The following is a 15,369-nucleotide window of genomic DNA, read 5'->3' as shown; positions in this document are numbered from 1 at the left end:
TGGCCAGAACTGGGTCAGATGCCCACCAGAATGGACACTAGGGAAGCCACAGAGTAGTCATACATATATATATCTGGACCCAGGTATATATATCTGGGTCCTGGCACACCATCACTTAAAAAAAAAAAAAAAGGAAATCTGGGGTATCACAGAAGAAGGTGGAATAGTTATTGGGCCAGAAACCAACAGTGCCTGCCACATATGTTTAATATTTATCTAAATTTAATAACTATTAATTTAACCAAAATGGGTTAAAAATTAAATTAGTAAGTTTAGAGGTAGAAGTATGTATGAGGCCTGTCTGGAAAATGTCCAACCATTGTTAATATAATGAGAATGGTTTGTATAACACTGATGCAACTGGCAGCCAAAGACAGTGGACTGGAGTGCACATGTGTGAACAATGATGACTTCGCTGTGCTAGTCAGTGGGGATGGTAGACACTGTTGACTGAGCATGTGTACTGTATGGCTGTCCCATTCAAAATGACTAAGTAGAACAATATATCCCCATCAAATTTTGCATTAAGCTTGAACATTACTCTGTGAAAACTATTTGGATGATTCAGAAGGCCACAGTTTTGGGCAACTGGTGATTGGCAGCTTCATCACAACAATGCACCCACTCATACATCACGTCTTGTGTAGTTTTGTGGGAAACATCAAACCACCCAGGCAACTCAGCCCCACTACAGCCCAGATTTGCCACCCTGCAACTTCTGGCTTTTCCCAAAACTAAAATCACTTTTGAAAGGGAAGAGATTTCAGATCATTGATGAGATTCAAGAAAATATGATGGGGCAGCTGATGGTGACTAGAACTGTGTGAGGTCCCAAGGTGCCTACTTTGAAGGGGACTGAGGCGTCACTGTCCTATGTACAATGTTTCTTATATCTTCATCAAAGTGTGTGGCTGGATACTTTCTGGAGAGACCTTCTATATGGGGAGGGTGTGTAATACTCATTTTCCACAGTAGGAAGCTAACTGCTAATATCAAAAACAGAGAAACAGCATTAAATCATGTTATTCAGAAATCCAGAGGTAAACACTAAAACAGCTGAAAGAGTTTAAAAAATAGAAATGGAGATCAGAGGGGATGGGGCATGAGAATGTTGCTTTTTGTTATTAGCCCAATATTACTATCACTTTTAAACCTTACTTTCATAGGTATTAAAAAAATAAATGCAAAAGAAAAATAAAAGGGAGACTGCATGAATCTTGGAGACATTATGCTGTGTCAAACAAGTCAGTCACAAAAGGACAATTATTGAATGAATGATTCCATTTACATAAGGTTAACTAGAGTAGTCAAATTCGGACAGTAGAATGGTGGCTGCTGGAGGCTGAGAGGGGTGGGTAATGGTGAGTTATTGTTTAATGGGTATGAAGTTTCAGTTTGGGAAGATAAAACAGTCCTAGAGATGCATGGTAGAGATGGTTGCAAAACAATGTGTGAATATAGTAAATGCCAAAATTGGTTCAAATGGCCCTGGCTGGTGTGGCTCAGTTGGTTGGAGCATTGTCCCATGAACTTTAAAAGGTTAAGGGTTCCATTCCCGGTGCCCAGGGCACATGCTTGGATTGCAGGTTTGGTCTCAGGTTGGGAAGTGCCCAAGAGGCAGCCAGCCTTGCATGAATGGTTCTCTCCCCGCTTTTTCCCTCCCTTCCCCTCAATCAATGAGCATGTCCTGGGATGAGAGTTGAAAAAAAAGGTTAAAATGGTAAATTTTATGTTATGTATACTTTATCATTATAAAAAATAAACTTGATTTCAGACTTCCAGCCTCCAAAAATGTGAGAGTAAATTTCCATTGCTTAAAGCCTCCTCTCTACAAACTTTTTAAAGATTAAGCAACAATATAAAAAAATAATTACAAGGGTCCTGACTGGGATGGCTCAGTTGTCTGGGCGTCTTCCTAGACCCTTCCTTATACCCTTCTTGGGTATAAGGTGAAAAGTCGCCAGTTCAATTCCTAATCAGGACACATGTCTGGGTTGTGGGCCAGGTCCTGGTTGGGGGCGTGCAAGAGGCAACCAATCAATGTTTCTGTTGCTCTTCGATATTTCTTCCCCTCTCTTTACCTCTCTCTAAAAATAAACAAAATATATATATTAAAAAAAAGAAAGAAATAGAAGATGAACAAATAGCAAAGTGCTTCTGTTGAAAAGAAGTCAGTCTCTTCCTACCACACCCCCGCTTAAGGGAAAATAAGAAGACCTGGCTGGTGTGGCTCAGTGGATTGAGCACCAGCCTGTGAACCTAAAGGTCTCCAGTTCCATTCCCAGTCAGGGCACAAGCCTGAGTTGCAGGCTAGGTCCCCAGTTGGGTGTGTGTACAAGGCAACCAATCAATGTTTCTCTTGTACAGCTTCTTTCCCTCTCTTTCTCCCTCCCTTGCTGTCTCTCTGAAAATAAATAAACAAAATCTTTAAAAAAAGAAAATAAGTGAAAATACAGACAGGACTATAAAAAAAGTAGTTTTCTCTGCTTTTTATTCTTCCAACTTGGGAAGGTGATAAAAGTCTGTGTTTGACTGAATGGGCTAAAGAACATCACTGAACAAACTTCGGTTTTCAGCATCTGTTCTTCACGCAGGCTCTGGATGAAAAAACAGACTCAAAAGCTCTACGCCACAGAACCTGGAGGAAACTAAAAGCTGCTGCTCAACTCAGTACCCTCCAGGGAGGTAGATGGTGGCCGACCTACATTCAGTGTGTGCAACCATTAAATCCCTAAAGTGCTAATAAAACCAAAAAAGGGACAATTTTTATATCAACAAAAGGTAAAATTAAAGCCTCATAACCTAATAACTTAGTATGATTAAATTATTGCGGTGAATGGAAGATATCCAAAGACTGTGCAAAGCTAATCCTACTGTCCTTTGACTAACTCCGAGTATCGATAACTTCTGGGAGCAAAGATTTCCAAGATATTAAGGTTGAATGATGGCTCCTGACCAATCACTTAGGACACTGCTATCATAGAAGATACTTCCAGGATAAAAGGGAACTGATGATGACTACGCTCCTATTCAGAAAGTCCAGTGTTGGAAGAGGCCTTAAAAAGCACCTTGCGCCCTGGCTGGTGTAGCTCTATGGATTGAGTGCGGGTCTGTGAACCAAAGGATCATGGTTCGATTCCCAGTCAGGGCACATGCCTGGGTTGCAGGCCAGTTCCCAGCATGGGACTCACGAGAGACAACCTTACATTGATATTTCTCTCCTTCTCTCCTTCCCTTCCCCTCTAAAGATAAATAAATATAATCTTAAAAAAAAAGCATCTTGCATGCCGGAAGCCTGTTATTTTACAGATGAAGATACTAATAGAGAAGTTAACAGTGTTTGTGGAAGATCACACACTGACACAGGAATTTGGAAATCAACACAAGTAAGCAAAGTCCTCTAAATGAGTATGGTTCTCTTGAGTCTCAAATGCAAAATGAGTTGAAACAAGTGACCTTAGGCTAGCACCAGATCCAAAATGACATATAAATCACAAACCAATCTTAAATAAATGCCACCTAATTTTAAGTCTGTCTAGCCTTGGCCATCAGAAAATCTGGATCAAAATTAAGTATACCAAATATGTCCTCTTCTGTTTAGGCTTGAACATTCATCTTAAAATATGTTTTCTCCACAAGAAATGCCAGGCCCAAATTCCAAGAAATCCTGGTTGGATCTCCCAGGATCCAACTGGATCTGACTGCATATGGACAGATTTCATGGATATGGCTCAGCCTCTGTCTGTAATGCTAATAATCAGTGAAGAAGCACTCTATTGGTGAGGGGAAAGCACACAGATTCAAATCTGGCTTTCACTCCAACTGTATATTTTCCTCCTAAGCTCACTCCTCATGGGTACTTATTTAAAAAATAAGAAAACAGCCCTGGCTGGCATAGCTCAGTGGATTGAGCACAGGCTGCAAACCAAAGGGGTTGCTGGTTCGATTCCCAGTCAGGGTACATGCCTACGTTGCAGGCCAGGTCTCTAATGGGGGCCATGTGAGAGGCAACCACACACTGATATTTCTCACTCTTTCTTTCTCCCTCCCTTCCCTTCTCTAAAAATAAAATAAAATAAAATCCTAAAAAAAGAAAAGAATGCTTATCTATCGACACCAACTTTTACGTACAGCAAAGAACTTGAACTCTATCAACCAAGTTTGTAAGAGACAAAAGCCTACTTGAAGATCACTGGTCTAGGTCACTGTTCTTAACTTATACCTACTCCTAAAAGTTGAGGGACTCCTCAAATCAGAGAGCATTTTCACTTCAATGTAAAAAAAGCCCAACTCAACACAGTCTCTGGTGATGAGATGAGCTCCTAAGGTTCAAATAACTAATTGTAACATCTTAAAATGAAGAATCACAAGCCTCTTACACTTCCTGATACATACCTCTTAGAACCTAGAGAGAAGCGGTCTACCTTCACCAGTAAATTGTCAGCACTCCTGCTATAAAACAGCTGGCTAGTTCTTAAAAATGTAACATTAAATGAGGTGTTACCCTGACACTCTGAACAAAGACATCACAAGAAAGATATAGACTAGTATCCCTCATGAATACAAATGCAAAAATCCTCAACCAAATATTAGCAAACCAAATTCAGCAACACATAAAAATAATTATATAGCCCTGGCTGGTGTAGCTCAGTGGATTGAGCGTGGGCCTGGGAACCAAGCAACCACGGTTCGATTCCCAGTCAGGGCACATGCCTGGGTTGCAGGCCAGTTCCCATCAGGGGACTTGCAAGAGGCAACCATACATTGATATTTCTCTCCCTCTCTCCTTCCCTTCCCCTCTAAAGATAAATAAACAAAATCTTAAAATAATAATAATAATAATAATTATTATTATTATTATATACAATGACCAAGTGGAATTCATCACAGGAATGCAAGGCTGGTCCAATATCTAAAAATCAATTAATGTAATACCATCATATCAACAGAATAAAAATCACAGTCACCTCAAAAGATGCACACAAAGAAATGCACTTGACAAAATCAACACCCTTTGAACAGACTAGGAGTGAAAAAGAACATCTTCAACCTGATAAAAGGTATCTTAAAAATCCACAGCTAATATCCACACAGTGCTTTCTTCATACGCGGCACATTTCTTTTGGCATTTCAGTTGTGTTTTTACTTTTTGAAATAATAAAGCATAATATGCCGAAAATGTTACATATTTTCTTCCATCTTCAGTATTAAAATGGCTGCACAAAAATTCGCTAATTTTGATAACTTTTTTAAATGCAGGCTGATATGACAGCTGTCACAACGCAATCTAACAAAATTGTTTCAAATGAAATTAAAGACAACTAAGCATTACTAGAGCCATCCTAGGAAATAAACCAAACAAACTTTTCCAGTGAACCCAATATTTTCCAGTTAACACCCTTGCTGCTTCTTAAGGTTTTTACTTTTTTAAACTACTCAATGAAATGAACAGCTTCTCTTTGTCGGGGCAGCCGTCCTAGAGATGTGAAAGATAATTTATTTAGCTGTCAGCACTCAAACAATTCTGGGCTTTTGGCCTCAAGCTGTGACCTGAGAACCAGGTGAAGAGGGTCTTTAAAAACTAGCCACATTTTGGATGAAAAGCTGCTGGGTGGTAAGGCGCACTTAGGTTTTAAGGGACCTTCACAAAACAAAGTCGCATGATAAAAAAAATTTTTTTAATTGGCCTTGGCTGGTGTAGCTAAGTGGATTGAGGGCAGGCCTGTGAATCAAAGGATCACGGTTTGATTCCCAGTCAGGGCGCATGCTTGGGTTGCAGGCCAATTCCCAGCAGGGAATGCATGAGAGGCAACCATACATTGGTATTTCTCTCCCTCATTCCTTCCCTTCCCATCTAAAGATAAATAAAATGGAGCAACAAAAATCTTCTGTTAAAAAAGATTTTATTTATTTATTTTTAGAGAAAGAGGAAGGGAAGGAGAAAGAGAGGGAGAGAAACTTCAATGTGAGGTTGCCTCTCGTTTGTCCCCATCTAGGAACCTGGCCCGCAATCCAGGCATGTGCCCTGACTGGGAATTGAACTGGCGACCCTTTGGTTCCCAGGTGGGCACTCAATCCACTGAACCACACCAGCCAGGGAAACAAAAATCTTTTAAATATTGATTTGTTCATCTGAAGTATTGGGAGTCAAGAAGAGGTTCTGCCATTCACCAACAAACTATTCTATTCAGGCTCTCTTCCACTCCAACCAGATGAACTAGTTTTCCCCACGTTAACTTTACCCTGTCTGATCCACAAACCTTTACGCAGGTAAGTGATCAAGCCTACAGTGTCTGTAAACCACGCAAGACTCCCTCCTGTCAAACTGTCTCTAAGACTCCAGTCCTCAAAGTCTGCTAAATAACTCCTGGGAGTGCTCGTCCACAGATCTGCCACTTTTCATCCTTCCTATTTCACACGCCGGCCTCCGGAGAGCGGAAGACAGCTGCGCACACGTCTGCTGTGAGCACTGCCCCACCTGCTCCACGGACTGCACCTCATTTAAAGCGCAGCCCTGCGCCTGGAGATGAGGACTGCCGCCTTCCCCAGGCTCAGAATTCAGTTTCTCATCAGAAAAACTCACCCAACATAAAAAATTGAAGTACGTCTTCCTTGATATATACTTTGGCAGCTGATGAATATGAGACTGGAGCTGACACTCCCACGGAATGAAAACACATGCTAATTTGTGTTACTTTGAGATAAGTAAATGCTACCTTCCTTGAATACAAAGCAAAATGACTGAACACCTTTCATTATATTTTTCATGCACTTCTCACATGTAATAATGAAGCCCTTTGGTTAATTAACTAAATCTAGAGAGCCAAATAGTACATGTTTGTTCAGAAGTTTTTGGCCTAGAGTGAACTCAGCCCAAGGTCACTGGATTAGAAATTTTACAACAGTAAGAAACTGACCTTCCTTTCCTATATCTACACAAAGAGCTCTATTCATCTCTAAGAAACCAACCAGATTAAAACTCAGGACTCCCCCAAAAGTACTTATTTTATTAATAATCCAAGCAGATTCTTTCCCTTTCTTCTTGCCTTCTCCTTTATTTACAGACCCTCTCAATGGTCTCAGGTAATTCTGGCCCAGTGAACCAATCACACCAACTTTCCAGCTGGCAGAGAGAAAAAGAAAAAGTAAAGGCATGAACAAGATTTCAGACCATCATTGTTAGTTCCCCTCTGGTGCTCTTGTTATGGCAACAGCATACTTTTCCACAGCTGACGACGCTGTTGTGCAAGGGGGGGAAAGGACAGAAAGGCTAAAGAGGTCTCTATGTTTCTGCTCATTCCCCAGAGCACAAGTCTCCCTGAAGCAGACAGTTGAGAACTTACAAAAGGAGTAAGGTAGCAGAAAGAATCACATTAGCTAGCATTCCAGAGACAGAAAAGTCTCTAAATATTTGGAAAACGTCCTTTTCTCAGTAAAATAAATGTCTTATGATAGTGAAGAAGGAAACCGGATAGGGAGAGGACACTAAATTTGAGGCTACCTGCTACTATTAAGTAGCAGTCTGACACTCACTAACAAGTTACTTAATTTCTCTGGGCTTCAGTTTCTCTCAGCTAACCCGAGTGTCATGAAAGTGAAGCCAACTATAATAACGTTATCTTCCACTGAGGCTAGGAATAGCTTCTCAAAGAACCAAAATTAAAGTAAAATCCAAGGGCTTTTTTTTTTTTTGGCCTGGAATTTATTCAACAAAAATTTCCCTCTTCCGTAATAATTAGAAAAGCAACATGAGAAACTTAAGAGGTTACAGCAAGTGTGTTTTCACCCACTTCTCGTTTCTCAAACTGCAGGAAAGCAATTTTGAGAAGCCTTTTCAAGGGTAGGCTGTATTCTCTGATTCCCAATGAATAAAGGACTAAAGGGGGAAAATCGAATGTCCTTGCCAAGTGTGATCATTTAGGGCAGGGGTATCAAACTCATTTTCACTGAGGGCCACATCAGCTTCACAGTTGCCTTCAAAGGGCCGAATGCAATGTTAGGACTGTACAAATGTAACTATCCCTTAACTAGAGGCAAGGAACTCGGCGCTGCCACTGGGTAGAAACAAGGTGCCTGGCCAGATAAAACAAGGCAGAGGGCTGGATTCAGCCTGCGGGCCCTGTGTTTGCCACCTGTGATTTAGGGCATTCAGCACATCAACTGTTACTCTGCAATGCTCTGACGTGTAAGATACTCCAAGTCCAAGACAGGAAATGCTAATTACCTTCCTTACCAGTAAATAGAGATTACCAATACAAGTCTACTGATGCATTTTTCTAAACGTTTTCAAGTCTGAAATATGTAAGCTAGCACTTTATTCAAATTTTTTGTTCTAGAACTAAAAATCTTATCCATCCTCAACATTCATCAAGAAAATGAAGACCATTCAGAGCAAGGACTGCGTTTCCTACTTGTGTCGGTGTTCCCGTCCATGCAAAGCACTGCACTGGGCCCACAAAGCTCACTCAAGACACCTAACAACATTAATTCAGTTGTCTGGGGGAAACCAAGTAACAACAAACTATCTTACTTTGGTTCTGGGAAATAAAATTACATGGGGGCAGGGGAGAGGAATGCAACAAGAGAAATGAACAAACCATGAGGGGAAAATTAAATCCTTAAGTTATTGAGGATTTAAATAGCACTGTGTTAACTGTTATAAAATAGTGGCTAAATCCAATTGCAACAGTGCTATCTTCTCTAAATACATTACGCAAGTCTTCGTGTTAAAAATCCAAAGGTTACAATGTATTCTACCAATAAATACAGGCTTAATATAATAATATATGAGCTAACATGACAAGTATTTAAATCTGAAACAAACAAACAAAAGGTGTATAAACTATCCGGAGACAGGTTAAGTGATATTTGAGAAAGCAGTGGTGTGTGTTGGGAGGAAGGATAAATGAATCTGTAGTTCTGGTAGATCTTTCTAAGCATTTTCAGAACTAATCCAGGCTATTAGACTGAACTCTATCTTTAAAGTAAAGCTTAAGGACTATGCCCATATTTTAAAAGCAGGGTAGTTTGGTTCTTTGAAATATGCCAAAAGGGTGCCCCTCTGTGTCTCTTCCCTAAGGGGAATAATGATACTATGTAGCAGCGACTTTCAATCGGTGAGCTGCAAGAACTTTTAAAGCATGCGATATGCAATACCTGACTATTTAGTTAGGGGCACTGACCTCTTTTCTCTTTTCCCTTAAATTGTCCAAAAAAAAAAAAAAAAGACAATGGCCAACACAACAATAGCCACCGGTGTGAATGAACCAAAATTATACATTTGTTGTTAGATTAGCAAAAATATCTTTAGTGTGCTGCAGAATTTTAGTAATTACTTTATGTGTGCCATGAGATGAAAAAGGTTGAAAATTGCTACTATAAAGCTCAAAGTTTAATCCCTTCCCCAAATATATAGCTCATTGCAATTGTTACTATAACATATGGTTTGAACTGTTGGAAGCACAGACATTTACTGACCACAAAGAATTCTGGAAGTTATAACTTCCTTTCCATCAATCACCTCAGAAAACAATATCCATTTCTTAAAAGCTGTCAGTTCAAGTTCAAGGCAACTCTATCTGGAGCAGATTCTGGTCTGCCAAAATCTTTCATGATTAAAAACATGCTCAGGGGCGGGCCTTGAACAGATCAGGTCAGGAGGGAAGTTTCTCCAATGAGGCAAGCCACCTCACTAAAAACTCCACTGTTCTGCAGTTCAACCTTCCTTAAACCCAACTCTCCATACACATTATGAACTTCTCCCGCCTGGGTCATTTTAAAGTCTCCCGAGCCAGCCACCCCTTCCCTAGAACGGCCTGGCTAGATTCCTCTGTGGAGCTTTCAGATTTTTATCCCTTGTTGGCAAGGAGGTCTTCTTACTCCAAGGTCCCTTGCTATTGTGCAAGGGACTCCTGGATCGCCACGGTCTAAATGCACGGGATTGGCTGCAGCACGACCGGCAAACCCAGCCCAGAGGAACGATCTAGCGACCTCGGAGAGTCCAGGGGCTGCCAGCGCAGTCCCAACCCTCTGGTGACCGGGCACCCCATCACCAAAAGAAGGCAAAGTTCCGAAGTGAAAAATGAAGCGCCGTTCCCTTCAACAAGGTCCCTCAAGATCGCCTTCCAGTCTCCACCCTCTGGAGAAGAGGCAAGTCAGAGGACACACAACCTGTGAGCTCCCTTTTCCCGTGACCAATTCAAAACTTCACCTCTACCCCAGTGTTCTTCCTCGTAAACAGTTCCTGGTCGTACTCTGAGAGCGATGCCCAGGAACGGCCCTCTGCACTGCCCCTTCCTCAAAACCAAGCAATCCTACCGACCGGGGTGTCCTTCTTGATAATGGCCTCTTCGATCTACCTCCAAACGCGCCGCTGCCAAAATCCTACCCTCAGTCTGCCGCGCTCCCCGCCCCCCCATTTCCTTCCCGTTGGCCATCGCAGGAGCTTCACTTTATCACTTTCTCCGCCAGCCTGGGGACTGCCCCCCGCCCCCCCCGCCAGGCCTCCCCCGCCCAGTAAACAATGCTGTCAAAGCAGGATAGCGCTGGGCGAGGCCTCCACACTCCGCATTCCAGCCTCCTCCTTGTGTTCTGAAAGCAGCAAAACAAGCCGTCGCAGGGTCCCACCAGCGAATTACTCTCCCCAACTTGCTTTCTAAAAAGGCCTAGGAGACAGCCCCCAAATCAAGCATTAACGTGCACAAACGCACCACAGGCAAGAAGCAGAGGTACTGCGGAGTGAGAGTAAGGCCGAGTGTAGACGGATTTGCCCGGGAGGAGGAGGGGGGAGAAAACTGGGTCGAGTGCACAAACCTGCCACGAAGCGGGAACGGGGGCCCTTTTCCCACCCCCGACAGGACGGCCACGTTTCCAGAGTGGACGCGCGCTCAACCGGGTTTCGGGCAAGAGAGAAGGCGAAGTTAAGGTTCCCGAAAGCAGTCCCGCGGGGCTTTGGCGGCGCCGGGCAGGGCTGGGTCGGGAGAGCTGGCCCCCGGGAGAGGCCTCGCGTGGACGCGCCCTAAGTTAAAGGACCGCGGCGGGAGCCTAGAGGACGCAGAGGCAGCCGGCCCGGGCTCCGGGGTGCGGACCGCACGGCGCCGGGGCCGCGGCGAGCGCTCACCTCCCGGTGTGGTGGAGAAGAGCGTCCCCCCAGGCGTGGTGCAATAGTCGTGAGGTAGCTGCGCGGCGTCGCTGATGGGAACCGTGCGGGTGGGGATGGCACGGCTCTGGCTGGGCAGGTGGCCGCTGCCGGCGGACGAGGACATGGCTCTGAGCGCAGGCTCTCGGGCTTTGTCCGGCGGGCGGGCGGCGGCGGCGGCGGCGGCGGCTGGGGGCCCGGGCTACTCCGGATCCTCCGGCGCGCGGGAGAGCAGGCGGGGCTGAGCGCGCTCCGCTCGTTCCTCTCAGGTTTCCTCGAGCTCCTTCGTCCCGCTTCGCTCCCGCCGCCGCCCTCTCATCCGCCGCCGCCGCCGCCGCCCGATCCTCCGGCCTCCGCCTGCAGCTTGAGCAGCAGCAGCAGCGGCAGCAGCGGCGACGACGACGACCGGAAGCGGGCAAAGGCGGGAGCCAGAGAGAGTTTGGAGAAGGGGCTCTACCGGAAGTGACGTTTGTGGGCGGAACCCAGCTATGAGGGGCGTGGCCTTGGGTGGGGAGGACTGTCCCTCCCCCCCTCCGCCCCACGCCGGGCACACGCTAACTGGAGGGGACTTAGGCACAGTTTTTGTGAGCCCCGCGAAGTTAGGCACAAAAAAAACTTTGCTGGTTTGTTCGTTTTTGTCCGTCAGCACTACTTTACTTGAGCCGACTTCTGCTTCCGAACCATCTAAACAAAAGTGTAGTATTACTTCTAATTGATGAATAATATAGGCAATGCATGCATGATTTATTAAAAAATCAGAGCAGAAGATTTACGGAGTCAGGGTCTCCCAGTTTCCTAATTCCCCTTTCCAGGAAGAACCACTGGTACCAGTTTATTGTGTATCCTTCTAGAGCTAACTTCTATATACACACATAATGCAATTTATAAACATTGAGAAAAGAAAGAGATTACCGGTAATCTCGCCCCCTGTCACAGGGATGACTATTGAATTAGAGATAAACTGAACTCAGGGAAAAGTTAGGACCACGAGGTACCTGAAAAATTCTAGATCTGAAACCTTACTCTTTCCTCCAGAAAAGAATCATTTTTTGGTCTGAAAGTTTGGTCTGAAAGTTTACATTCTTAAAAATTACTAAGGATCCCAAAGAGCTTTCATTTGTGTGGATTATATCTATTGATAATTATTGTACTAAAATTAAAACAGAATTGTTAAATGTTCTTTAATTCATAAAATGCCATTATATGTTAACATATTTCATTTTTAAATTTATATGCCCCCCAAAATAAGTGAGAAAAGTGGTGTTGTTTTACATTTTTTGCAAACATTTTAATGTCTGCTTGGTAGAAGACAGCTGGAGTCTCATATCTCTTTCTGCATCCAGTCTGTTGTGATGTATTGATTCAGGTATATGAAGAAAACCCAGACTCATACAGGTGTGTAGTTGAAAAAGAGGTATGCTCGCAGGTTCCTAGACAAGGTCTCAGGGACCCCTCACCCCAAGGGATCTCCAGACCACACTTTGGGAACTGCTGCTCTAAGCAGCATTGCCTCTGCCCACAATGTGCCCAAGACAGGATTGGAAAGATAATCATGGGCACCATCAACATAGCTATTTTCCCATTTTGTGAAGGAGGAAATGGAGGCCAAGATGTGTGTTCAACCCAAGTAAAACAGCAACTCCTTCACTTCTCAGAGAGCCAAACTGACCATGTGATTGGAGAGTTGGAACTTTCAGTCCCACACCCCTGATCTTTGGGGAGGACAAAGGAACTGGAGATTGAGATCACCAATGGCCCATGATTCATCAATCATGCCTTTGTCACGAAGCCTACATAAAAACCAGAAAGGACTGGAGGCCAGGAAAGGAGTTTGAAGAACTTCCAGGTTGCTGAACACTTGGAGATTTGGACCCAGAGAGAGTGAAAGCTCTGCACCCCTACCTGGTATCTTGCCCTATATATGCATCTCTCCTGTCTGGCAGTTCCTAAGTTATATCCTTTTATAATAATCTAGTAAGTAGAATGTTGTCTGAGTTCTGCAAGTCACTCTAGCAAATTAATTAAACAAAGAAAGTAGTAATTGGAATCTCCAATCTACAGCCATTCTATCAAAAGCATAGGTGACAGTTTGGGCTTGTAATTGGCATCTGAAGTGGGAGCGGGGGGCGGAGCGTAGTCTTATAGGACTGAGTCCATAACCTGTGGAATCTGACACTGTCTCCAGGTAGTTAGTGTCAGAATTGAGTAGAATTGTAGGACACCCAGCTGGTGTCGCAGACTTGCTTGGTGGTAGGAAAAAAACCCACACATTGGAATTGGGAGAAGAATCTTATCTTTGAACATTATCTGGGTCTTGGGGGACTGGGGAAGCTGCCGATAGAATTGTGACCTCATGGACACAGTCCCCTAGATCCTTAACTGATGTACTGCTAGGATTGAACATGTAAAATATATCATATTGGGGCAGCCCTTTCTTGGAACTTTGAACATTTATTAGTATAACTTGAGTTTTAAAAAATGAAAGTGGCTTGAGTGTCTCCAGCCCAGGTGTGCTCTTTTTATAATCTGTTATTCCACGATTTAGCCCCCTTGGCTTCCCAAAACTCACTCCTTCCAACTCCCCTGTAGTCACCTCCTGCTCTATTCTCTCTGGTTCTGTCTTTCCCAGGGGCAGAGGAAGGCTGTTCCCCACCCTCTGTAAAGAGGCCACCCACACTGGATCTGTATCATCATAAAGATAATAGCCCATTACCTTTAGATAACACTTCTCCAAAGCACTTTCAGACCATTATCTCTTGTTAAGCTGAGCTACAGCCCTGTGATGGAAGCAAGTACCTTATTATTCTTATCTATCTTCCATAGATAAACTGAGGCTCAAAGAGGTTGTGACTTTTCTGAGGTCGTACAGCCAGGACCCATACAGCTGGGACTTGTGCTCGGACTTCTGGCTGGCCATCCTATGCACTTTCTCCTGCACCTGCTGGCTTCCTGCATTAAAAAGAGGACAAGATGCTCCCTGGGCACCCATGCTTTATTGTCACATCTACTGAACTCATTGGTGGGTGAGCCGTATCCATTTCCTGAGCTCCTAAAACATGAGACAGAACATGTTCAAAAGGTGGTGCATAATTATAGATAACATATAGGCATTTAGGCTGAGTCAGGTGCTTTGCTAGGCCTTCAAGAGATCTTATCTCTAATACTCTTATCTGCCATAAAGGGATAGGTGTTATGCCTATTTACAGATGAGGAAGTAGCCTCAGAGAAGCTAGTTTGCGCAAGGTCACCTGCTGTATCTGGAAATTCTCTAGCCCCTCACTGTGGGGGTTGGAAACAGTGCACTGTGCACAGGGTTTGACATCAGACACGCCGTGGTTCAAGTACTGGCCTCTCCACCTGCCTGCTGTATGACCATGAGCTCTGAACATGTTCTCACATCTGAAAAATGAAAGAAGGAACCTCTCATTCAGAGAGTGCTCTCCAGGGGACTAAATATCAGGCCCACCCAAGGTCAGGCTGGTGGGAATGGTGGCTGGGCACCCAGCAGATCCAAGAAGGTGCCAATGGCCGTGAGGCTGGGAGAAGAGGGCCAGGTAGGAAAGCAGTGTGTGTGCCAGAGGGGACGGTGTTTCAACCTCAGCATTTTCTCCTTTGTTAGTCTGGTCAGGTGGTGCCAGCAAAAATCTGTAGTTGTAGATTTTGGAAAACAAGGTGTGGTTTCTTCAAAATTTCTTAGGCATAATAAAATCCTCCACTGAAGCCAATTTATTATCTGCCTGTTTATTACAATTCAACACCTTTGTGTCTGTCTGTCTGTTTGTCTGTCTGTGTCTCTCTTTCTCCACATCCCAGTATTTAGTAGAAGATTCTTTGTAGGGTACAGTCCTCCCTGTATGACCCCTGGCCTGCAAGGTGAAAGTGGGCAGTATGCTCAAGGCCATACCGCATGCCTCGGCATGTGCCTGAGTTTGGTAGCTTGAGCTCCAACCAGAGAGAGCACTTTAGAAATGAAAATGCACTGTCATCCCAACAGTGAATGGTGTGCGATGCTCTGTGCCAAGCCACAGCCCAGAGGCAAGGCACATGGTTTCCAGAGCTCTCGAGCCAAGAGTGAATGCTCACCAAGTTGAGACAGGTGCTCTGGCCCCAGGAGCTTTTGCCTTCTCTTGGGTGGAGCTGAGGGTTTCCAGAGGAATTCTTTACGATGACTGGGTGGGCCCTGTCGAGTGCAGAGTAGGAAACTCTGACTCGATGGCTGGAGATCTGATTCT

General features: G+C 44.2%; 1 protein-coding gene and 1 long non-coding RNA gene across 2 annotated transcripts in view; one reads left to right on the top strand and one right to left on the bottom strand.

The window, feature by feature from the left end:
• The window catches only part of EIF4EBP2 (eukaryotic translation initiation factor 4E binding protein 2), a 30,486-nt gene extending 18,923 nt beyond the window's left edge, over positions 1-11,563 (bottom strand). Inside the window, exon 1 of the mRNA XM_037130491.2 lies at positions 11,120-11,563. Coding sequence (XP_036986386.1) covers positions 11,120-11,264 — 145 coding nt within the window. The 5' untranslated portion in view covers positions 11,265-11,563. The remainder of the gene's footprint in view (positions 1-11,119) is intronic.
• Positions 9,756-15,186, top strand: LOC128627178 (uncharacterized). Its single transcript, XR_008391338.1, has 3 exons — positions 9,756-10,172; positions 12,793-13,111; positions 13,961-15,186. It is a non-coding gene; the product is annotated as an uncharacterized LOC128627178 (long non-coding RNA).
• The last annotated feature ends 183 nt before the right edge of the window (positions 15,187-15,369 follow it).

The sequence above is a fragment of the Artibeus jamaicensis genome, unplaced genomic scaffold (genome assembly GCF_021234435.1).
Source record: "Artibeus jamaicensis isolate MK-2021 breed Jamaican fruit bat unplaced genomic scaffold, CSHL_Jam_final contig_332, whole genome shotgun sequence".
In the NCBI taxonomy this organism is placed as follows: Eukaryota; Metazoa; Chordata; class Mammalia; order Chiroptera; family Phyllostomidae; genus Artibeus; species Artibeus jamaicensis.
Note: the sequence above shows the minus strand (reverse complement) of the source record. Positions and strands in the feature narration are given on the sequence as shown.